Here is a 25,579-nt window from a genome sequence, read left to right as displayed (position 1 = left end):
TTTCCGCTTTCTGTCTCTTACTTGCTTTTTGTGACATATTTCACTGCTGTTGTGTACATATGAAAAGACAATAGCTTATACACAAATATATTTTGTAAACAACTTCCAACTTGCAACAATAAGAACATATAGGACGCTAAAAATGAAGCGGGTGTGTCATTCTTAAAAAGTAAGGGAATTCCTTGAATTATTTGAAAGAAAAAAATGAAATGAGACCACCATGAGCGTGCATTTTGGTCTGAAGTAGAACATATCCATAACAACCACCTTATAAACTGGCCCCTATCAGTAACTGTTAAGAGGGATAGGGTTTCCTGAAGTTTTTAAAAGTTTGCACAATAAGACAACAAACAAGATACGATTTTGAGTTTTTCTCACATATGCTTATATGAATCAACATTCTTGCTAGGGATATATAAATTCCCTTATCGGAAAAAACAACTTTTTGTTTAAATTAAATAAATGGGTATGGACAGTATCTTTTCCAAGAAAAAAATAATTTCAAGCTCAATTTAACTTTAAACAAATAATACAAATCTGGATGCAACGAAACATGATGTACATGATGCACAGATCAATAGTACTTGAAAGGTGTTATAGTTCTTAAGAAAAACAGTTGTGCAAACAAGATTTAAAAATGATTGCTTATATTTTGTCGTAAGCAGAAAAATTGAAAAACATGTCAGAAGATTTAAAACTCATTTCCTACTAACTTTTGACGTACCTACCATTGTTTTTCTGATATTTTAAATCATTGTAAGAAACTTGAAATTCCAAAAGTCGGGTCTGGTGACTTTTTTTTTAATTTAACTTAACTTCACTTTGAAGATAAACATTATCAATCCACAATTGATACATTTGTAGTGAAAATAATTTTTTAAATAAAAAAACTATTTGAAGGCCTTTCCTATCTAAGAGATTTAATTTCGTTGTTCGAAAAAAAAAAACAATTATTTTTCAGAGAAATCAATGGATGTTTATTTAATTGCATATGGCCGCCGCCGTGGCTAAGGTTGCAGCACCATGCCTTGTATTCAAGAAGCTTTCCATGAGCTTAATTGTATGCTGTATGTTCTCATTAATAATAATTCGGTAGCGCACACAATCTATTCAGCATAAGAGTTACATCAAACTAATCACCATCAACAGTTCGAAAATCGCATCTTACACACTTATATTTTCCGTATCCTAAATCCAACAATTATGCTTGTTAACGTTAACTTATAGGAAAACATGGAAAATGATTTTTTTAATGAAAATCTCGATCATTTTGATGCATTTATAAGGACCGGCTTGAGTAATTCAGCGTTCGCCAGGACGATACGGGATATGGCAGTAATATTCTAAATTGTTCTTGAGTGACTCTTTTCCTAGCATCATTTTCGGGTTTCGGTTCCCCATTTGATAAAAGCATTTTCTAGATTTTTTAAAAATGTTTTTCTAATGTTTTTGTTCTAGATCTTAAGCTAGCTCTGTATTAAGGTGAATCTGACAAAAAGTGTCTGGAATGCAAGTCACAATGATAACTTTCCATCAGTTCCTATCTGTCGATTTTTCTAAAAGTTTAACAAAATATTAATACAAATATTTTGAGTGAAATCAAAATTCTTATATTTTTTTCTAATACTTTAGTCAAAAACCATTTCTTATCAGTTTGTTTTCGTTTTTGCAAAATTTTGTGTCATGTAAAAAAAATTGTCAATTAAATTTTTCAATGGAATAACCTAAAAGTTAGCAACAACATTTTGCATATGATAACATACATAAGTTTGATTTCAATACAAATTTTTGATCCCGGAATTTGTGCTCGAAAACCAATATTAAAGGAATTTTCGAATGTTTTATATCCAAACAAAAAAATTTTATCCAAAGAGTCTGTTTGAAAATAGAATTTTTAATATTAAATTTAAAACTTTACCTGAAATATTAGTTTGTCTTCAAAAATTTAAATGCCATTTGATTTCTCAAAAAAAATTTGATTTTTCAGAATTTTTTTTTGAAAATCTTTAGTGTGTTTTTTAAATAACTTTCTATGCATGCAGTATTTTTAGTATGCAGTTATTTGATATATATAAATATACGTTTTATATTTGATTTTCCAAAAAAAATGTTAACAAGTTTTAGAGATATCAAATTTTGAAAAAAATTTAATATTTTATTAAAAATCCAAAACAAAAATGTTGTCATTTTTGAACATCTAATATTTTGTAGGCAATATGAGAGCTTTTGCACACACAAAATTATTGAAATCGGTCCATGAGTTCCTAAACAAATTTAAAAAGGGGTGTACCCTTCTGGAGTAGTACAAAAATATATTTTGTCTATTTGATGAATCCAAGTTGATGAATAAGTTCTTTATTCTTATTAATGAATTCATATAATACATTGCGCTCGAATACATAGACATTGTTTAAAAAAAATATTTTATAATAAGAATAGTTAGTGACAACAATTATTTTTAAAAAACACTGGTGGTGCCACATCAATTTTATTTTGTGTGGGGTTACAAAAAATACAATGAAAACAAAAATTAATATAAATTATACATTAAAAATTATGCATAAGAAAATTAAAAATAGTTTTAGCAAAAAGGAATTTGAAAATTAAAAATATTTTTTAAAGTTAAGTTTCAACAAACAAATTGTATTTGGTTTACATACGTTTAATTTTAGACAGTGTAACGTAGCAAAGTTTCTATTTCTTGGTAGTCCACGGGAAGAAGCCATAACTTTATTTTTTTTTTAAAAACGCGCCGATATTTCTTATTTTACAAACTTCTATAGGAAGCTTATTAAAAAGCAATAGAATAGGAATTTCTGTAGCTTGTCGTGCAAAAATATGGGATATTTACTATAAAGGTTGAACTACTTAGAAGACTTCGTATGTCGGAAATCGGACTATCCAAATATCCATCTCTTTTAAAAAATACTTTTTAAACTTTAAAAAAATATAAATGTCTTACGGGAAGAATTTTTAAAGTTTCATTGAACGATGAGTTTTACAAACGTTACGTTTAGCTGATTTCTTATTAACGGTGAGTTGTTGTAGTTTGTTGACATATGCACCACCCTAACAGAGTATTCCATATTGCAATAGAAATTCCAAAAAAATCTTCAACAAATTTAAAGAGCAATGCTTTTTCAGGTGGATAGATAGTGGAAGATAGTTTTTTAAAATAGCAATGTGTTTGTCCCAGTTAAGGTTTTGATCAATACAGATGCCGAGATACTTAAAGTCTTCAACTTTTTAATTTTAAAGCAGCTACCACTGCATTGAATATTGGGATGGTATGATTGAGTGTGGTGACCATAAAGTAGTGATTGAAGCAATCGTGAGAATGAATAATTATTAGTATGTCTAAAGAGATCCAAGAGATACTACCTCTTAGACTGAAAAACATTAACTTTGTTTTGCTGCTCACAACTAACTCATGTTTAGCAAACCAAAATCTTAGCAAGTGAACTTCATAATTAATATCTGAAATTATATTCAAAGGACTATTGCTACAAGCAAAGGCTCTGACTTTTCCTCGGAAAGGAAAACAAAAAAAAAATTAATATAAACAAAAAATAAAATTGGGCCCAGCACGGATCCCTGTGAGACTTCTGCTGCACCCAACTGTTACACTGTGAAATCTAATTTTAGATAAGACTCCAGCAATTCCAAATGAATCCACGAAAACCAATTTTATATAGTTTATCCAAGATTATGTTGTGGTTCACCATGTCAAAAGCTTTAGTTATGTCTACGAAAAGTCCAGAACACTTCTTCTTAGCATCTAAACCTTCTTGTAAAATGCAGCAGAATTCTAAAAGAGCCTCCTCAGTAGAAAACCAAGCCCTGAATCCAAATTGGAATGGACTCAAAAAGTTTATTTACTAAGACAGAATTGTTGTTTTAATTACCTTCTCAAACAATTTCGATATTGAAGATAACAAAGTTATTGGTCTATAGTTTCCTTTATTTGTTTTACTTCATTTTCTGAATAATGGAACTATCATACCTTTTCTTAAATCATGAGGAATCTTTTCAGAGTGTATGCTTAAAAATGTGTGTCAATATATCTACCAAATTTGGCCCAACCTTTTTAAGCATTATGTTAGATATTTCATCTTTGCCATGAGAAGTTGAATTATTTACCGAGTTTATTGTTTCAAGTACTGTAATTACCTCAAAAAAGAAACTGTTCGAACTGGTTTCTTGATTATCAAACTCACTCAAATTCGTATTATCGACTGTTAATTGTATGGAGATTATTTTAATTCAAACAAAAACAATGGCTACCGTCAATCTGCTTGAAACTTTAACCTCCAAGTTTGAACGAATAGTTTGGGCTGTAGACGGACGATATGGATTTCTACTTCTCTACCATCGTAATGTCAAGTTTGATTAAAATTTTGATTTACATTTTTTTTCCGAATGCAATACTTGCCATACAAACATTAAGATTGGATTAATATTTCTGACAATTTTCCACAATGATTCTTCAGAAAAATGCAGTTAAATTTCCTCCTTTCTTATCAACTCATGTTAATTCTTAAACAAAGGTCTTCTGACGAATAATATGCACTGTAAATACTTTCATAAGAACTTAAATATTTTATTGCATCGAACATGTATTAATGTTAAGTACGAGTACTTATTTAAACTTTTTATTAAGAATTCCCGTATCACAGATTTCTCAATTATTCCTTAAAGAAAATAAAACTCTCGATTTATGTCGAGGAATCAGTTTTCTTCAAAGAAAATTTTTTCTGGGCATTCAAAACTATCCTATCCATAGTCTTGAATATTTGATGTCTTTATCAACTTAGAGTGAACGTGACATCTTCGGTTTAAAATTAATTGAATTCACTTGTAAATCAAAGAAATTGACATTTGACAGTTGTTATTGACTGCTGTCAAATACTTCTAACCTCTTACTCAGTGGATGCACTTTTTTACTAATAAAGAATAACAACAATTTATTTAATTTATACTCAACAAAACGAATTGATTTAGTAAAAATAATGCTTTTTTTATGATTTGTTGCCAATTGCTTCTTCTTTGGAAAGTTCTAAAAATAACATATTTTTACAGCTCAAAGAAGCATTGTCTTGGAATCTCTTACCCTTTTCATTACTTTGGATTCAAACCTCGTTAAGTTGATTTAATTTCTTTTCTTTTAAGTGTCTTTTGTTTTGTAATGAATATAAGTAAGTTGCATTTACCTTAGTACATATTTGTGGTCTTACTGTACTGCGTACTTAAACTTAAGATAGACACAGACAAGACATCCCATCCATTCATCATCAAATGTTGTTACCTATAAATTTATACTGATGCTCTTACGCATTCCAGCTATATTCCGGTTAAAATATAAGGTTTCATTCTTTGTCATATGAAGTTTACTAAGTCTTCGCATTTAATTCATCCGTCGAGTGATAAAATGTACAACAACAACAATATAAAGAAAACAAAGTGTTTGCACTTTGCCATATCAAAGAGAAGCAATTAATTAGACCGTAATCAAGGAACTTATATCATTCACATCCATGAACATTAAACATTGAACAATGCGTCTCAGGGTGAGAGAGATATAAAAGTTAAAGAACAAGAATATCAAATCAATGTATCACATATCAATTTTCTTCTTGAAGAATATTTTCTAAGCATTTTCCTTACCTATCTACCTTTGGTATATTTTCACAAAGTAAACAAAATCCTTCTGAAGAGCGTCGTAATTAATTGCTGATTGAGTTTTATATAATTTAAATTGATTTACTCACAATTTCCTAAGATATGTCAACATGAAATTTCGATATTGCCATTTTCATGTACACTTAAGGATATATGTAGGTAAAGGTAGTAATATACTTATAAAGGGTGTGTGCTTGAAAATGTTTAAGATAAGAAAAGGTTATTAAATTTATGGATCATTTACTGACAAGCTATACCATGAAGAAGCCAAATATTGTCTCTTGACGTGAAAAACAAATCAATGTAAGAAGGGGAAGTTTCTTAAGTGATGATGTTTGCATTAACCTACTTAATTTGATTTTACAACGAGGACTACGATGAGACGATGACGACGTACGACGTAGGACGTACTGCAGAGGTTATTTTAGAAAATCAAGTTATAGACAAAAATCCTTGTTGATTTTTAGCCTTTTATAATTGAATTCGAGAGTAAAAAAAGAACAGTTTATTACGTAGATTGATTTTTGTTCATTTATTTATGACGAACGTTGTGCTTTTAAAAAGGGTATAACAATATTTGAAGTAAGTTTAAATTATAAAATTATGTCTACACAGTTGTTAAGTACACATTTAATTTTAATATTAACAACACTTAATCGTTTGTTTGTTTTGAAACCATTTTATTCAAATTTATGGTTGCGTTTGTGTGTACCAAATCTTGTATTCGTGTAATGAAAAAAGTTAATATCCAATTTTAAGTTTTTAACATTGAAAATATAAAATGTATTATAATTTGTATAAAAAAAAGAGGCTGGGATGCGACCCACACTGATAACTTCCTATCCCGTCTGTCGATTTGTCTTGCTTCTAAGTACTCGTACCAATTTTTACCAAATTTGCGTACTATTTTTTGTAGATTTTTTTAATGAAAAAACGGACCGTTGGATTTTTATATACAAATTACTGAATATCGAAAACAATATTTTCTGTGAAATAAAATAAGTTTGAAGCCAATATTTTTAATTTTTGAAAAGCTATTTAAATTGAAAGTAAATTTTTACCAAGTATTAGAATTGTTTTTTTTTAGAGTTTTATTTTTCGAATATTGAAAACAATATTTCCTATAATATAAAATTAGTTTGAAGAAAATATTTTAAGTTTTTGAAAAGATATTTGAGTCAAAAATCAATTTTTACCAACTTTTATACATTTTTTTTAATGTTTTTATTTTTTGTAAGAAAACTGTAAATTCGATATTTCTCAAAATTTGTCCTAATGTTCAAAACAATATTTCTTATAAGCAAAAATTAATTAGAAGCTAATATCTCAAAGTTTTGAAAAGATATTTGAGTCGAAAATCAATTTTTACCAACTTTTATAATTTTTTTTTTAGGTTTGTATTTTTTGTTAAAAAACTGTGAATTCAATTTTTTTCAAACTTTAACTGAATGTTGACAACAATATTTTTTGAAAGATTAAAGTAAATCAAAGCCAATATCTCAAAGTTTTCAAAAGATATTTGAGTCGAAAATCAATTTTTACCAACTTTTATACATTCTTTTTTTAGGTTTTTATTTTTTGTAAAAAAACTGTCAATTCGATTTTTCTCAAAATTTTTCAAGATGTTGAAAACAATATTCCTCATAAGATAAAATAAGTTTGAATCCTAAATTTTAAGTTTTTGAAAAGATATATCGATATTCAATTTTTACCAACTTTGAGTAATGTTTTTTTTAGATTTTTATTTTTTGTAAAAAAAACTGTCAATTAGATTTTTTTCAAAATTTTATCAGATATCAAAAACATTATTATTAGTTGCACAAAATTGTTTTGGAGATGAAATCATATTTCAGTCGTAAAATTTTGGAGGTGACAAATTTATTTTTTCAGTTTTATTGATTTATAAAAAAAACCGTTATATTAATTTTTTTCAAAAAATATACTTGTTTGGTATCACGTTACAATATATTATATAAAATTTAATTCAAGTCTCTAGCGTTTTTGGTTCGTAAGATATTTAGGGTTAACCAAAATTTTCACCTTTTTTTCAAACTTCTATGGTAAAAAAACCACCCACGCAATTTTCTTGAGAGCCCTTTCTGCATCTTTCTGCCTTATTATCTGTATAACAAAATTTATTTGAAGTCGATATCTCTTCTGGTTCTTGAGCTATGGACGACGAAAAAAACGTCGCGAACGTACGGACGTACGAACGTACGTACACACGCACGCACAGACATCTTTCTAAAAATCTTTTATTTCGACTCTAGGGACCTTGAAACGTCGAGAAATGTCAAAATTTTCAATTTGACAAATCGGACCCATTACAATAACTTCCTATGGGAAGTTAAAAATAATTTGACACATTTGAAAATATTGATATTCAGTGATGTGATAACTCGAAAAAACCGCCTATGTTAAAATGTTGATGAAAACTATAAGCCCGTTATTAAAAAATTATAAAATATTATTGTAAGAGCAAAAAAACCTTCTTAATTAACTTTCCACAGGAAGATGTTGTAAGCGACTCGATCTGTAGACTTGAAAATTTTGAATTTCTCGACATTTCAAGGTCCGTAAAATATATATCAATGATTTGTAGAATTCGTACGTACGGATTGCATTTTTTCGTCCTATACTAAAAGTTGGTAAAAATTGATTTTCAACTCGAATATCTTGATAACAATGGAAAATATCAGCTTTATACTAATTTTATTAATGGGACATTGTATTTAGAACCAATTGAATACTTTTTTACACAAATAAAAACGATATAGTTTTTGAATCAAGTATTAAACAATACAATCTTTAAACTTCCTTATCAATATGTTGTTGATATTCTGTTCAACTTTCAGAAATATTGACAGACGAACAAAAATGGGAAGTTAGAAGTATGGGTCGCATCCCAGCCTATTTTTACCTGTGAAATTTTATATTCGTAAAAGGTTTTAAGCTCAAGATTTTAATCTAACATTGCATTACTTTGGTAGAAATGTTAAGAAAAAAATAGGTCCCCGATTACGTCCGTCTATCTGTTTCTCCTTTCCACTACAGCACAACAATTGGGTCGATTGACTTTAAATTTACGAACTAAGGTCTTAAGCCAATTCTTGTTTTTTTTTTTAAACAGTAGTCCCTGGACAGTTTTTTTGGTCAAAAATCGAACATTTGAATTTTCTTTAAAATGTGTGTGTTTTTTTTTTAATTTTGGCTTCTTCAATATGAACAAATATTTTTGTATTGCTCCAGAAGGGTACCCCATAGAACCATTATTGTGGTTTTAAGTTATCTCAAGGACTAATCAACCGATTTAAATTTTTTTCTGTACAAGCTTTTAGCATCAACAATATTTGATGATCAAAAATGACATTGTTAACTTCCCATAGGAAGTTATTGTAATCGGTCCGATTTGTCGAATTGAAAGAAATAAAAGATTAATAGAAAGATGTCTGTGCGTGCGTGTGTACGTGCGTCCGTTTTTTCGTCGTACATAGCTCAAGAACCAGTAGAGATATCGACTTCAAATAAATTTTGTTATACAGATAATAATGCAAAAAGGATTCTCAAAAAATTGAGCAATTTACAAAAAGGTGAAAATTTTGGTTATCCCAAAATATCTCACGAACCAATTTTATATTGCAACGTAATACCAAACTGGTATATTTTTGGAAAAAAATACAACTAACGTTTTTTTTGTAAATAAAAAAAACAGAAAAAATATTTGATACCTCTAATATTTAACGAACAAAAATGGTTTTATCTCAAAAATAATTTTGTGCAACGAAGAATAAGGGTTTTAACATCTTATAAAAAATAAAAACCTAAAAAACATTACTCAAAGTTGTTAAATATTTATTTTCTACTCAATTATTTTTTAAAAAATTTGAAATAATGGCTTCCAAATAATTTTGTCTATATAAAATAATGTTTTCAACATTTGGTACAGTTTTGAGAAAACTTGAATTGACGGTTTTTTTATAAAAGCCTAAACAAGTCATTACTAAAAGTTGGTAAATATTGAATTTCGAACCAAATATCTTTTCGAACATTTGAGATTATAGCTTCAAACTAATTTTATCTTGTAAGAAATTTTGTTTTTAACATTCGGTAAAATTTAAAGAAAAATCGAATTGACAGCTAAAATTTTGAGAAAAATCGAATTGAAAATTTCTTACAAAAAACAATAACCTTAAAAAAAAAACAATACTAAAACTTGGTACAAATTTACTTTCGATTTAAATATCTTTTCAAGAATCAAAAATATTGGCTTCAAATTTTATTTATTAATTGTGTCTCACTGAAAATATTGTTTTCGACATTCAGTATTTGTTTTTCAAATCTAACATTCCGTTTTTTCATAAAAAATAAATTCTACAAAAAAAAATACGAAAATTTGGTACAAATTGATGTTCGGTTCTTGATATCTAGTAAACATTAGAAGATATTGATTTCAAATTAATGTCATTCATTTAATTTTTATTTTTTTAAATAAGAAACACAAGTTTTTAAAATATACTACTAAAAAACGTTAAAATTGGTTTTCGACTAAAAATCTCGTCAACAAAAATAGATTTTAAAATCAAATTATTTCATTTATGGAAAATATTGTTGGTAATTTTAAAATTTTTAAGAATAATTCAACTGACAAGTTTTTTAATAGAACAAGAAGCCCTACAAACTTAAGATCACGACAAATCGACAAACAAGATGGGACGTTATCAGTGTGGGTCGCATCCCAAGCTCTTTTTTTTGTTACAAAAACAATTTCAAACATTTTTATTGGAAATTCGATATCTGGAAAATGGGTCGTTATTTTTTTACAAAGTTCAAATGTAAAACGTTCATTAATAAGTTTTAAATAACTGCATACTTAAAATATTTTTAAACTGAAACTGAACAATTTTAATTTTTTACATAACTATTTTCAAATAGAAATTTTGATTAAATATGTTTTTTTTTTAAATCAAATGCCATTTAAATTTTTAAAAACAAACTTTTTTAACATTTTTGAATACTAAAATTAGAGAAACATTTTTAAACAAACTCTTTAAGGTAGGTGTCCACTTGAGCAATTCTCGGGGGACTGTCCATTTGAGACCCAAATTTTAGAAATTTGGCTATCGCGAGCTATCTGCTAGAATATTGAGAGTTTTCTTGCTGAAGGTACTCTCATACTCGTGTCCACTTGATAGATTTCTTCTGCTAGTATATTATCAGTTAGCCATGTATTCTTACAAGCGAAGGGTCGCAGCTGCTTTAGTTATCTGCACTGTTCTTAAAAAATAAAAAACAATTTAAAAAAATGTTGGGTCAAACCGTGGGTAGATCGTCGTAACCAATTCGGTACGGGGTCTGCTCAAGCTCAAGAGAGCTTTAAATTGAAGATCCTAACAGTTTCGAAATTTTTGCCGTTTTTTAGTTAGGGAAATTGAATTTTTGATATACCAGTACCCGAGCTTATACCTCTAACACTTAGATTTTTAGCATCCGGTAAGCATATAAATTGCAAATCATTTTTGAAGGATCCCAGTATGTACAGTAGGAAGAATTGTAAGAGACCTCTGTATAGCAATATTCAACAGTTTAAAAGACAAGTTTTTGAAGGTTAAAACGAATAAAAATGTATTTTCAAATCAAATTTGCCATGTTTACTTTCGACAGCTACACGCAAAATACAAACTGGTATTCCGCGAGCTTATCTTGGATAGTGGTAAGCACACGTGTCCACTTGCGAGTGACTTCCAGAAAGATCGAATGTCGAGAATAATTAGTCAACTCTCCGCGAGCTACTCTCTAGACTATATCCACTTGCGAGATTGCTCTCGATAGCTGTTTGAAAGCGACTCGCAGCACGTTTACTCTCAAATGGACACCCACCTTTAAATTTATGAGCAAGTTCATGCATCCCAGTCAAGCATTTTATTTAAATTTAAATTAATGATTCAATAATGAACAACAATTGTAGCTTCATTTTACTTGATCAGTAGTGAATTAGTTTTTGGACGTTTTTAATTTTCTAGAATATTTTTTGAAGATTTCAATATTCCCCTTTCACTGTTTTTACCTTTAAACGCTTTTTTAAATACTCAACACATAAGTATGTTCCATATAAGCTTACAAAAAAATTGAGTACTTTTTCTTTAAAAATGTTCATTTAATCACCAAAATTCCAACATTCATACTGGTATGGACCCTTAACCAAAAATCTCTTCAATTTTATAAAGCCCTTTTCGACTATCCGGGCTTGACCTTTAAAGTGAGGATTTTCTGGAGTGTTCCAAAATTTACCTTTAGTCGACATTTCTTGTCACTTCTACAAGTTTCTTATTCCAATTATGATTTTCCTTGAGTTTGTTTGACGTTGATAAGCAAGGCCGAGTTAGATTACTTAGAATCTGTAAGGAACGCATTTTTAAAAGCTTAGTTTTTGTGAAGAAAACTGTCGACTCAAAATAAAATGCGCAAAAATATTTCAAATCCTGGTGACATGTTTAATTTAAGAAATTAATTAATAAAATTCCCTGGAAAAATACAATTTAAGTCAGAAAAAGCGTTTCAAGCTGATGCTTATCTCAATTTCAGATAAACTCTTACTTTATTGAAATTAGTAATCATTTAATTTTTTCATAGAAAATATTTCATTCCAAATAAATAGTCCATAGCAGTTTTAAATTAATTTAATTTCAAAACTATCAGAAAATTCAATTGAATCCATTTATTATTGTTGCAGAATCATTACACTCGATTAAACATTTTGTGTTAAACAATTTTTAAACAATTACCTCAATCACAACAAAAACATTAATTGAAATGCGTTAATAGGATATTTTCTAAGAATTTGCAGGGTTTTTACAAGAGAATTAACAACAAAAAAAAACACTGTGCGGGTTTAATTTAAAGTGATTTCCACATTTTTCATTAACCAACAACGACCCCAACCTTTAAGTGGTTTTGTAACCAAAACCATGTCGAAAACCCCTATATGTCGTAGTTTGTTTTTCTCATATCTTCCCTTTCCCCATTTATAAATCCCACAAAATAATCAGTTTAGACAGGACACAATAGCACAGGGTATAGATACTACAAGTTGGTGGTAAGTTGTATGTATTCCTGTGTCGTGTGTAAAAGAATCTGGTTAGGGAATGTGATGTGATGTGATGACAATAGTAATTAAAAGGTGCAACAACAGCACACACTTACGGCTATACAGATACATACACTTAGGGTGCAAACAAACAATATCTATCGAAAACACAATAAAAATAAATCGAACAATAACAGGAAGTATTGAAAAGTACCTATATGGGTTTATGGTACTCGTATATCTCAAAAATGTTCCTTGTTGTTCCCATTAACAGATGGCTGTCTGTCCTATATGGATCTCTGTTGTAGTCGTATCGTATCTATATAACAATGCAAACAGCTGGCTGCAGGAGTCATCATTTTTCGGATATGGCACGGGCGGGCAATGCACTGAGCTGAGCCGAGCAGAGCAGGAGCACCAAAAGCAAAAACCCAACCGCATGCTGCTGCTGCTGCCGATGGTTCTTATCATTGATTTGTATGGCTATGTTCTGTTCTGATTCTGATTTTGAGTCCCCTATCTTTGTTGATTTTTTTGGTGAACACGCCTTTTCATATTCGGCATCAGCATCAGCATCAGCATCGGTTGGCTCATTTGCAATGCTTTTATTTATTAGCACGTCTGAGGACTTTTTAATCTTTAAAACTCTTTATGATAAATGATTTATTTGATCATCTCCCTCTTTGTCAGTTGAATTAATATAAAATGGGATTTAGAAGATTCAGAATATGTTTGGAACAGTAAAATAAATAAACTTAATGTTTCTGGAATGCTGCAAGGTATGAGATAGTAGTTAAATATAGAAAAAAAATTACAAACTTTTTCTGGGGTTCTCAAAATTAGAACAGGCACGTTTGCTGCGGTCGCTTGGGCAAACCACGTTTTAATATTAAATATTCTGTCAACATGTCTATTTCGACAAAAATGGCTATTGTCTATCAATGACTGATTTAAGAAAGTAAAGAAGAAATAACTTTAGAGGTGTTTAATCACACGATTAAGGTGGACAACCTGCTTTTGCTCAAGGTGACGGTACAGTGTGGGCGGACCTGGGCCTCAACCAACATGCGTCTCCAGCCAGCTCGGTCCCTAGCTAGCTGTCTCCAGTTTCGCACGCCTTGTTGGTTGAGGTCTTCACGCACTTGCGTGCCGGGATGATGAGTGTCTTAAAGATGGTGATTTTAAATGCTCGAGAGAGGACTTTACTACACAATTGCCTTCTTAGTCGAAATTAGCAGCGGTTAGCAAGAATTATTCTTCGTTTGATTTCAGTCTTGTTGTCTGTGTTTATAGCGGTGTCTAGGTCCTCAAAATCCTTAACTACCTTGAAGTTATAGCTGTCAATAGCGAGGTTTTGACCAAGACGTCATTGTTCAATGTTCTTTTTTGATGACAGCACTTGGTCTTGCTCCCATCGAACACTTCTTCGCTGCCGTCGCAATGCTCAAAAACACTCCTTTGACATCACGCTTTGATCTTCCAATGATGTCAATATCATCTGTGTATTTGAGTAATGAGATGAACCTTTGGAAGATTGTGCCTCTCGTGTTGACGGTTGAGTTTTGCACAATTCTTTCAAGAACTATATTGAAGAAGTCGCATGACAGTGCATCGCCTTGTCTTAAACCTTTTTTGACATAAAATGCATCGGCGAGGTCTTTTCCGACCTTGATAGAGCAGCGTGCATTCGGATAAGTTTGACAGGGATGCCAAAACTTGACATTGCTCTGTAGAGCTCTTATGGATGCTGTCGTACGTGGCTTTAAAATGGATAAAGAGATGGTAGGTATCGGTTTGAAGCTCCTTGGTTTTTTCCAAGATCTGCCGTGGTGTGAATATTTATTGGATAGTGGACTTTTCTGTTCTGAAGCCACACTGATAAGGACCTATCAGGTTGTTGACGAGCGGCTTCAGACGTTCACATAATACGGCAGAAAGGATTTTATATACAATTTTAAGGAGACTGATGCCTCTGTAGTTGGCGTAATTTAGAGAGTCTCCTTTTTTATGTATCGGGCAAACTATGTTGAAATTCCACTCATGCTCCCTATCAAGTCATCGCCTGCTGCTTTGAATTATTCGGCAGCGATGTTGTCAGCTCCAGCAGCTTTTTTTGACTTTATTTTAGATATAGTTATCTTCACTTCGTCGTGGTCGGGTAGGCGAAATTGTTAATCTGCGTCGTCTAAGTTGAGTGGTTCTATCTCCCTTACAGCGGAATTCGGCTCGTCATCGCCGTTATATAATTTGGAGAAGTGGTCTTTCCATATTCTAAACATAGACTGCGGTTCTACAACGATGTTCTCCTGATCGTCATTACAGGCTTCGGTTCGTGGCTGGTACCCTTGGGAGTTTTTTTTTACCTTTTGGTAAAATGTCCAAACCTCATTCCTATTTTGACATAACCCTATCTCTCGATCGCGCTTCTCATGTTCTCTTTTTTTCATCTAAGAAGCCAGTGTTCCTCTCTCCATCTTCTGCTCGTAAAGCTCGCGAGGTGCTCTGGACTGTTTTGTATGCCTGTTGCTTAACTGCGTGCGCTGGTATTTATCGTCAAACCAGGAGTTTCGCTGTGATTGGAAAAATTACACAACCTTTATTCCAGCTATGTTTTTATTAAGACCAACATTTTTCTGGTACCCTTCTTCTGTCAAAGACATAGTGAGTGCATTTGGATAGGAAGATGGGCTTAAATATGAAAGAAGGTGTCGACGAGCATTTCTTTTCAATTCCTAAATATTGCAATGACAGTTCAATACAGAGCGCGATAAAGCTTAGCACTTTCACGTAGTATGGCTAAAGAACGAATATATGTGCTTAACAGTATGATAAAAGTTGAGATCAAGGATATACTGATGCGAGATTTTGAACGTCACAATAGATCATAATGCGTAAAAATAATGGTAAAATAATTAAACTAAAAAAAATATAAATATTAAATAGAATTGTAATTGGTGAAATCCTGCGTTCACAAAAAAAGTTGAACGTTTCAAATCCCAACTTATAGAAATGTTTGTAAAAATAGCCGAAACTGTACAGTGCTCATATTTTAACACTTAAAACGAAAATATACTTAACGCACACTGAAACTTCATACAGCTGTTGTCAAATTTTATCATTTTTATTTTTACTGAAATGATACTCAGTTAAAAACAAAACTCAAGACATGTTTTTAATCAATTCGAGACACTTAAGTTCAGCGATATTTAAAACTAAATTAAGATTGCAAGTAAAAAGAAGCATGTCGTGCATTTTTTCCATTTACTTGAGGTCTTTGCATTCTTTTGAAGTCTTTACATTCACTTAAATTCTTTGCATTCACTTAAAGTTTTTGCATTTACTTAAAGTCTGCATTAAGTGAAAATTTCACTACACAAAAGCCGTCTATGCACCTCGCAAAATCAAGATTTTAAAATCGTATTGTGAATTTAATTGAATGCAAAGACTCCAAGTGAATGCAAACAATTCACGAAGTGTCAAATGATTGCAATCATTTGATTGGATTCAAATGTTTGAGAAAAAATGATTGCAGTAATTTTAAGGACAAATAATTGCTGATTGCTAAATGTGAGGTCGCAACAATCGTTAGGTAAGTTCAATGAATTCAATCATTTTATTTTATTATCTTAAAAGATTGAATTTTTAAAAGATTGCATTCTTGTATAAGCCTGCCAGCTACTTCAATGAAAAAATTAGGTATTTTCTAAATATTTAGGTATAAATATCACGTATAATTAATATACTTCAGGTATCTTCACAAGTACTTTTTTAGAACTTTCAAACTAAAAACCATTTTCAATTTGTACTGGTATTAATATTATATTCAAACACTTTACAAATCTGCTTTTTGAAACTTGTATCTTTCGAACAATAAATCAAGTAGATGAACTTAAATGTCAAGAATCGAAAGTTATAATCAAGTTATTTAAATCTCTAGTCAAGAACTTAAGTATCCGATACTTTCCACTTGATACAAAGAGTTTGATACCGATAAATGGAATTTTCAAGTAATAATTGGAAATTTTGAATTTAAGACAACATTTTACATAAGTAACAAGAACAAAAATTAATACTCGAAGAGTTTATTCAGTTGTTTGCAATAAATGTTTATAATAATAAAATTACTTAAAGTTTTTACTCAAATACTTTCAGGACAACTATTTGAAAAAAATCACAAATCCGACAACAAAAGTTTGCAACCTTGAAAAGAAACCCTTATCTTTTGTTTAAAATAATACAAATTCTATTGAATTATTCGTATGTACATTTTTAATATATCCTTTAAAAAGAATACAACAAAACAACAAACTAAAAAACTTATCATAAAAGTTTTACGAATGTGGTAAAAACATAATACAACATTACAAAAACAAGATTTTTCAAAGAAACATCTTTCACAAAACAAAATATAATAATCAAAGCATTTAGTTTTATGTTTTTTCCTCATCAAAGTAAAAGCATTGTCTTGTTTCGTTAAAAATAAAAATTATAACTAAAAATCAATATTTTGTACATATAATAATAAATACACAAAAAAAACATTACACATTTTTGTCGTCCTCAGACCGAACTGTCCCATAACCTGCAACAGTTATCAGAGAAGGCACGTTCAACAACCGAGTTTATTCAACGATTAAAAGGAATGAGCGACAAAGTTACGGTAAGTCATAGCATAATAATAATAATATAAGAACTTCATATAACCGAACCAAAGTCTATTTAATTATTATAATTGCTTAAACTTAAAAGCATTAAAGTTGCATGTCCTTTAGACGTTCATAGATAAAGATACCTACCTACCTTTCGTGTCCTATTGTTTGGTCACCAGAGGTTATCGTGCATATTCTATACACACTTTACAGACAGTAGACCAATAAGAATTAAGTACATTATGTTAAAATAATTTTATTCTTGTCAACATTTCCTTTATATTATAATATAGTTTTATAATTTTATCTTTATAATAGACATACATTATTATAATATTTTTAATGATATTGTCACAGGAATCATGCTTAGAGTTTGAAAAGCTTGTAACTGCACAATGTGAGACTTTGATACAAGCCATACACGACAGAAGGGAATATCTGCTTGAGGCTATTCGTATGGACAAGGATACAAAAATAAGGATACTTAAGGTTCATTAAATTTTAATTATTATATTTCATATTTTAAATGAATGAGATTTAATTTAATTTTGCAAATAAAAGGATCAACAATCAAATTGTACTGGAAAATTACAACAAACAACTGGACTGATACAATTTTGTATCGAAGCACTTAAAGAGACTGATGGCGCTGCTTTTTTACAAGTAAGATACAAAAATATTTCTTCTAATAAGTTTTTTTTTGATATAGTTCTTTATAAACGGATGTTCCTCTTTAAGGTCGGATCAATGTTAATTAATAGGGTAGCAAATACAGATATGACTTGGCATCAGGAAGTCACAAATGCAGCACCACGTGTATCACCAGTCGTTGATTTAACATTAGATGATGCACCACTTTTAAGAGCAATTGATAATTTAAGCTTTATTCAGATGAAACGTAAGTAGAAAAGTTTATACATTTATTATTACTTTAATGAAGTATTATGCTAAGAAAATGTTTGTATTCAATATAAAATTAATTAAAATTATTAAGTATCGCTAGTCTATGTTTTCCTTCTCATTACAATTATACATTTATGCAAATTTGCACTAAGCTAAGAAAAATTATTAAATATAATAACACAACATTTTCGAGAGTTTAAAAGATCAGGGGGAGCATACTTCTAGTTCCTTTGCAACAAAAGGATAAGAAAAACTTTGCTTTCTTTTAAAAAAATGGATATGGTCTTGAACAGAATCAATGTCCATGTTTCTTTATAACACCTGAAATTGTTTTTCAAATATAGTTTATTTAAAGTTCTTAAAGTCTAATACGATTCAATAAACTTTTGTGTCGAATTTCACAACCAGCTAGAAAATGGAGTGTAAGAGTTTTACTGAATTAATTAAATTGGGTTTCTTCTCTATGAACAACTTGAATATCGGAGGAAGTTAATCTTCTGAATAAAAAGAAAATAGAAACTGCAACTATAACATTATTTCATGATTAAGACAAAAGCTTTAAAAAAAAAACAGCTGCACTTGAATTGAATTAGAATATTGTTCATAAAAGATGACAAAAACAGTAGAAAAAGTAGTGAAAAAAGGACTATTACAATAATTGTTTAGTTTTTATTTAGAGGAGAAATAAAACAGAGTAAATACACAAAAACTAACAAAGATTCTTAAAACTAAAGTTTCATTCTGAAAATTATAAATTGAAAAACTTAAGCAAATGGGTCAAACAAAAACCATTAAGAGGACAATTTTCTAAAGAAAAACATAGCTAGGGGGGTATTTCAATTTTTGTCTACCAAATCTATTTCAATTGTTTTTGAATTAAAAGGAATGAATGAAATGTAATCCGTTGAGACAGAAAATAGGAAACAATTTGTATGAACATACTTTTGCTGCAGGGACTTGTGTAGTTTTCGCAGTACTTAAGCTCCATTTAGGACTCTTAGAAATTATTTGAGAAGTCTTAAATATAGTTTGACTTAGCCCTTGGATGTGTGCAGATGATATATCTTATATTTAGAAGTACAGAACATTATTTTCTGTGATATTTTATGCAACTCTCTTTTGGTATTTTTCAACAATCCAAATCCCTTCGTTTTTTAAGGTCTACATAGCTTGACTTTTAATAAAGATCATTGATACCTAAGCTGAAAATCTTACAAACTAAAAGATACAAATTGTATCTTATTATTTAGCTTGTACTAATAATTGTTCTTATGATAATTACATGGTTCTCTTTGATAAGAAACAAAGTGTTTAAAAGACTTTCTATTTAAGAAAAACGCCCATTATACTGTCAATACAGATATAAGATTCACAAAATACAGATGAAATGCGTCAAATAAATGTTTTTAATTCGAATAGTTGTAGAGCCAATTAATATAGGGTGATTTTTTAAAAGCTATAGGAAAGTTTTTCAAAAAAAAAACACATAAAATTCAGAAAAATTCATGAAATCTTTATTTAAATCGGTAGTACGCTTCATACAATATAATGTTTGAAGCTTTATTTCAGGCAAATGTTGACCTTGATTGTGCCTCAAATGGCCCATCCACTTAGTCCAATTTTGGCATACTCTTTTTCAACATTTTGGCTGATATATCAATATTGTATTAAAATGCGTCAATTGAAGCGATCTTGTCTGTATTAGACATAAGTTTAACATAGCCCTACAAAAAATAGTTTAAATCGCACGATCCAGGCAGCCAATTGTCCGGTCCCAAACGTGAAATGTTCACTGCGCTATAAAATCTCATACATTCTACACAAACAGGTAAATTAATAAAACCAAGAGTTTGATGTCTTCACTTCGTAGGACTATGTAAGAAAGGATAACACCGATGAATCGACCATGATCGTCGAAGACTATACCATATTCATTTTTAAAATCAGAAAATTGGGCGAGGTTATTTTTATGTGAAAATGGGTCTGCTAGCGAACTTGCTTGATGATGCTCTAAAGGAATAGCGCGGCTTTAAGCGATTTTACTCATTTTGATGAGAGGAAAATGGTAAACGCATTATAGTTTAGGCGGATTATTTAAATGTTTAAGTAGTTTTTGTTTGGAGCAGCTCAAATTAAAGCAAGCATTTCTTTTAATGGAAAAGATTAGAAATTATAGATACAAATTCAATTTATTAAAAGCTTTCGAAATAAAACAAATATTTAGTCAAAAAACAGTTTGAAGTGTGATTTTTATAAAGTCCATATCATATCATTCAGAAAACGTTATTATTAATTTTAAAAAGAAATGAAAACTATAATGCTTTAGATTGAAAACTACAAGAGCGAAACAAAACTAAATAAGAGAACATTCCGACTTATTCAGCTGCATTGGATCAATTTCATTTCTTTTACAATTAATAAAAATTAGAAAAATTTAAATTTTAATTTAAAATGCATAATTCTGTGACCAGCTAAGAATATGGTGGGAATAAGTCGTTAAAACAGAATCTTCTTTGTTTGTTTAAAAATAGAAACTTTATTTTCATGATCTTGGTTTAACAATAGGTCCGTTCGTGTATGTTAAGTAAGCAAACGGACCTAATAGGAACTTTGATTTTTGGTATGAATTAAAATGGAATTTCCAATACTTCTCAAGCAAAGACCATAGTTGAAAAATTATTAGAGAAATAATTATCAACAATATCGTTAAAATGACCACACAAGTCTAGAAACAAAGAGTATACCAATAGCTATTTGGTAGAGAGAACAACAAGATATTATTTTGTTATTCTTGTTTGCTTTTTTCCGGTATCTCTTTCGTATGGAGTTTCACGGATGTGGACAGTATGAATACTCTAACAACACCTCAGAGCAAAAACAAGCTAAGTGCGTCCCATTTGCAATATGTAATTAAATTAGCTACCTTTGGTCAGACTAGGAAAGACAAAGCTTTAAGTGTCCAACATAACTTTCAAAAAAATCGTACGGTGTTAAAACGTCAACAGTTTTTAAAGTGAAATGATTTAATCAAAACTGTTCCTGACGTTTTAGTCGATCACACTTCTGATAGAATCCAACCGCCAGAGTTTATAGCTTTGTCTGACATTCATTTAAAATCCCAATTATCTATCGTTATTACTTTAATAAAAATATCATGAAACATTTGCTGCATTTATCAATGTAAGCTCAGGGCGGAATGCAGAAAATTTGAATAAATTGAATTATTACTCTTGAAAACTTATCTTCAACTTCAAGAAGAAAGTAGCTAACCCTGCGATCATGAGCAGTAATCGCCACTGATACTAAACTGAAGATGTTTGACAGTGAAATAAAACACGAAACGTGCGTCAGCTGTTGAAACCAGTGTTGACAAAAAGATAATTGCTAGAAAATCACCTTTAATATTTATTTTTAATAAAATAAAGTTAGAAATATCACAAACAAATTTATTCACCTTTAAATTCTTCCTGATTTGTTTTTAATGCCACTATAACTTAAACTATAACCTAAACCATGTGTGAGATTATGAACATTTAACATAAAATAAAGTCAATTTTTTTTCTCGAGTCAGAATGGCCATTAAATATTTGAATAACATTTAAGGTGGGTCATGTTTCTGAAGTCAATAAATATGAATGTGCTAAAATATGACCTCCGACCAAAATTCTCACAATGAATCATTTTAAATGACAAACATTTCAAAGGAAACACAAAAATATAAATTTCTGATGACACATCCTCTTAACCAGGAATGAATCCCATTTGAATAAAGTCTTATTATTTTTGTTTATGGGTTAAAAAGATACTCAATCGTCGTCAGGTACTATGATGTTGATGTAATAGTAATAATAGTCAAAAAATATAAAAAAGATAAAAAAAAACGTTTAAAAAAAATAAAATCCATAAGAAAATAACCCAACATTAAGATTACATAATTTCATGTAACATTATGTGCATTTTAAATATTCATTAGCTTTTGCATTCATATTTTTGGTAAATTATATATTCTGCTTTTGCTTTTTATATGTGTGAATAGCTTCTAAGGATGGAGATGGAAGATTGCCAGCAGGTGAGAGATGTAATAATTATTTTTTAGAAACCATTATCATCTTATAACAAATGCATCAAATTTAATATTCCATCATTTATGTGTGTGTGTACAAAACAAAAAAAATACTGCACAAACAATAAAAACTCTCCATAATCATAATGCTTAATTTTATGTATAATTTTTGTTCTCTTTCTTTTTAACATATTTTATGCATTTAATTGTGTAATTTCATTTTGTGTTAATTTATATAATTTTGTGTGTTTAAAACTGAAAACGAAAAAAAATAAGAAAATAATTTTGTCATCCTCCTCCATTCAGCAACTTCCTTCCATATCGACTCCAAATGGCAGCTTTTTGTTATTAATTTAAATTCATATATTTTTGGTATTATTTCTTTGTCGATTAACATAAGCTTGTTCAAAAAAGAGAGATTTAAATAACAAGTATTCTTTTAAAAACCCTTCCTTTAGCACCTTTAACTCCAACCGTGATCCCAGAAAATTGCTCGGCTGAAAATAATTCTGTAACAGTAGCGTGGCAAGCACCAAATCACTGCTCTGTTGAAGGATATGTCCTTGAGTTGGATGATGGAAGCGGTGGTGAATTTAGGGTAAGGTACCTATTTTCAATTTCACACAAAAAAAACAAAATCAGTAAAGATTTATAATTCACTTTAAATTAATTAAAATTAATAACATTCATTTTGGTTCTTAATTCAAAAAAAAATATTTTAATAATATATTTACAGGAAGTCTATTGCGGAAAAGAAACAATTTGCACAGTAGATGGATTGCATTTTAATTCAATGTATAATGCAAGAGTTAAAGCTTTTAATAGCAGTGGTGAAGGAGAATATTCTGCTTTGATTGGACTTCAGACAGCTGAAGGTACGTTTTTTAAACAGAAAGAACAGTAAAATACATTTTTTGCTAAGAAGTATGCAAAGTATTAATATCTTTTTGGAATATATAATTCCTTGCATATTTTAGAGCAGTCTTCTAAAAGTTCAACCTTTTAAAATAAGAAGTTTCCTTCAAAAATAAAAGCAATAATTTTGCTCTGAGTAATCATAATTTCGAAATGAACAATAAAATAATTCACATATAATCACTAAGACTTAATTATGTAAGTGTCAGCTTTATTTGGATGGTCCTCAGTCATAAATCTTTAGGAATTGAAATAGCAAGATTTTGTTAATTTCTTAGCATAATTTGAAATACCATAATTTTATTTTTCACAGTTGCTTGGTTTACATTTAATCCCCAATTAAGCGGAGGATCTGGTTCTGGTTTAGTATTCTCGAATAATAATTCAACAGTTATGGTAGAAGGATGGGAACATCGTGTGGCTTTAGGTTCAGTTGGATTTTCTCGTGGTGTTCATTATTGGGAATTCACTGTCAATAATTATACTGCAGATACTGATCCAGCGTTTGGTGTGGCACGAATTGATGTCAATCGCAATAAAATGCTTGGTGAGTGTTTTTCTGTTTAAATTCAATAAAGTATACAAAAATCACTCCATATTAAGAAAAGGCGTTTTATTTTGTTTATTTATTCATAATTACTCGTAATCTGAATTTAAATATCAGTTATGCCAAACCCACGAAAAAGAAATTACAAACAAAAATGAGTTAATAAAAATACAATTTTGCCGACTCAAAATCAACTCAAGTTCGAACGGCAGCTCTTTTGTTTGGGTTTTGTTGAGAAGCAAATTGAATTAAAAAATTAATTTAAATCGTGTTTTCTTTATTTTTAGGCAAAGATGATAAAGCATTTGCTATGTACATCGACCGTCAACGATCGTGGTTTCAACACAATTCTATTCATGAGCGTCGTGTTGAAGGTGGCATTACCACAGGCAGTACAGTTGGTGTTCTTCTCGATTTGGAAAGACATACATTAAGTTTTCTAGTTAATGAAATGCCCCAGGGATCTATTGCTTTTCGAGATCTTTATGGAGTTTTCTATCCAGCTGTTAGTGTCAATCGTGGTGTAACTTTAACACTACACACAGCATTAGATGCACCACAAATGGATTATCATTAGCTTTCTCTCTATAGCACTAAAAAATCACAATAAAACTGTCGAAATTATGCTTAGGAACAAAATAAAACACAACAAAAATATTCCATTAGAGAAGTTCATATAATGTGCAGAACAAAAATTAAATAGTTTTAAAACAAAAAATTATTGAATAAACATAAAAATTGGTATCCTCACAACATATCCCCCTGCAAAATGATCTCGTTTGTTCACTTTTTTGTCTTCTATTTAAAATAGTGCAGAATTATTTAGTTGCAATCGAAGAATTAAAAAATAAATAAAATTACGTACATAATTTTAGGAGAGTAATAAAATATAAACAAAATGAATCATATTCCATTATTCTATAAAGATATTTATAAAGAAAATATGATTTCCTAAATATTTATTTGTATTTTTAGGAATTCTATTGTAGTAATAATTTATTACATCAAGTAAATAAAAATAAAACCCACACCAGATCAAATTATGCAAATGAAAGATATTATAATAATATTTTTTAAAGTTGTGTTAGCAATTAAGAATTGTACAAAATAATTTTCAATTAATATTTAAGAAAAAACAAAAACATACAACACACGAAATAAAACATAATAACTTTTAAGCACACTTTAAACATAATATATTCAATGAAAAATGCATGTTGACATTCATTTTTTGCTTAATTAAATTAAAATATGAATGTAAAAGGATTTGATTATTTTTTAAATAAGACAAGAAAAATTTAAAAAAAAGAAACTTACAAACATTTTTTAATAAAATATTATTATATAATTGAAAATTTTTATTTAACAATGTTAAGGAAATGAATTATTAATTTTAAACTTAAGAAAATTTAATCTAAAATAAACGCCATTAATCTGCTATATGATAACGAAGGAAAAAAAACAGTATACATCATTATAATAGTCATTATGAAATTATGTTAGGTGATTCATATTTAAAAAATACAGGAAGTTATGTATGATTATGTAAATAAAAATTTAATATTTAAAAATATTAATAATAATAAAAACTAGTAATTTATTAAAGAGAATTTTGTGTGTTGTTTTTATTTTAGTGGACTTTCTTCTTCCATGTGATTTTATTAGCCTAAATCAACTATACAACTTTTGAAAGAAATGGGCGTGGCAAGGGGTGGATTTTTTTTAATATTTAACCATTT

At 29.5% G+C, this 25,579-nt stretch overlaps 1 protein-coding gene across 2 annotated transcripts in view; it reads left to right on the top strand.

Moving 5' to 3' along the window:
* The window catches only part of LOC129951339 (E3 ubiquitin-protein ligase TRIM9), a 31,202-nt gene extending 5,752 nt beyond the window's left edge, over nt 1-25,450 (top strand). Inside the window, exons 2-10 of one of the 2 annotated variants that reach the window (XM_056063436.1) lie at nt 17,328-17,423; nt 17,770-17,901; nt 17,974-18,075; nt 18,151-18,310; nt 22,352-22,384; nt 22,837-22,976; nt 23,115-23,253; nt 23,607-23,840; nt 24,128-25,450. In XM_056063436.1, the coding sequence (XP_055919411.1) occupies nt 17,328-17,423; nt 17,770-17,901; nt 17,974-18,075; nt 18,151-18,310; nt 22,352-22,384; nt 22,837-22,976; nt 23,115-23,253; nt 23,607-23,840; nt 24,128-24,417 (1,326 nt within the window). In that variant the 3' untranslated portion in view covers nt 24,418-25,450. The remainder of the gene's footprint in view (nt 1-17,327; nt 17,424-17,769; nt 17,902-17,973; nt 18,076-18,150; nt 18,311-22,351; nt 22,385-22,836; nt 22,977-23,114; nt 23,254-23,606; nt 23,841-24,127) is intronic. The other variant, XM_056063437.1, reaches the window with a different exon arrangement.
* Nucleotides 25,451-25,579: the final 129 nt, after the last annotated feature.

The sequence above is a fragment of the Eupeodes corollae genome, chromosome 3 (assembly GCF_945859685.1).
Source record: "Eupeodes corollae chromosome 3, idEupCoro1.1, whole genome shotgun sequence".
Taxonomy (NCBI): domain Eukaryota; kingdom Metazoa; phylum Arthropoda; class Insecta; order Diptera; family Syrphidae; genus Eupeodes; species Eupeodes corollae.
The sequence above is the reverse complement of the archived record's forward strand: the minus strand, read 5'-3'. Positions and strand labels throughout refer to the sequence as shown.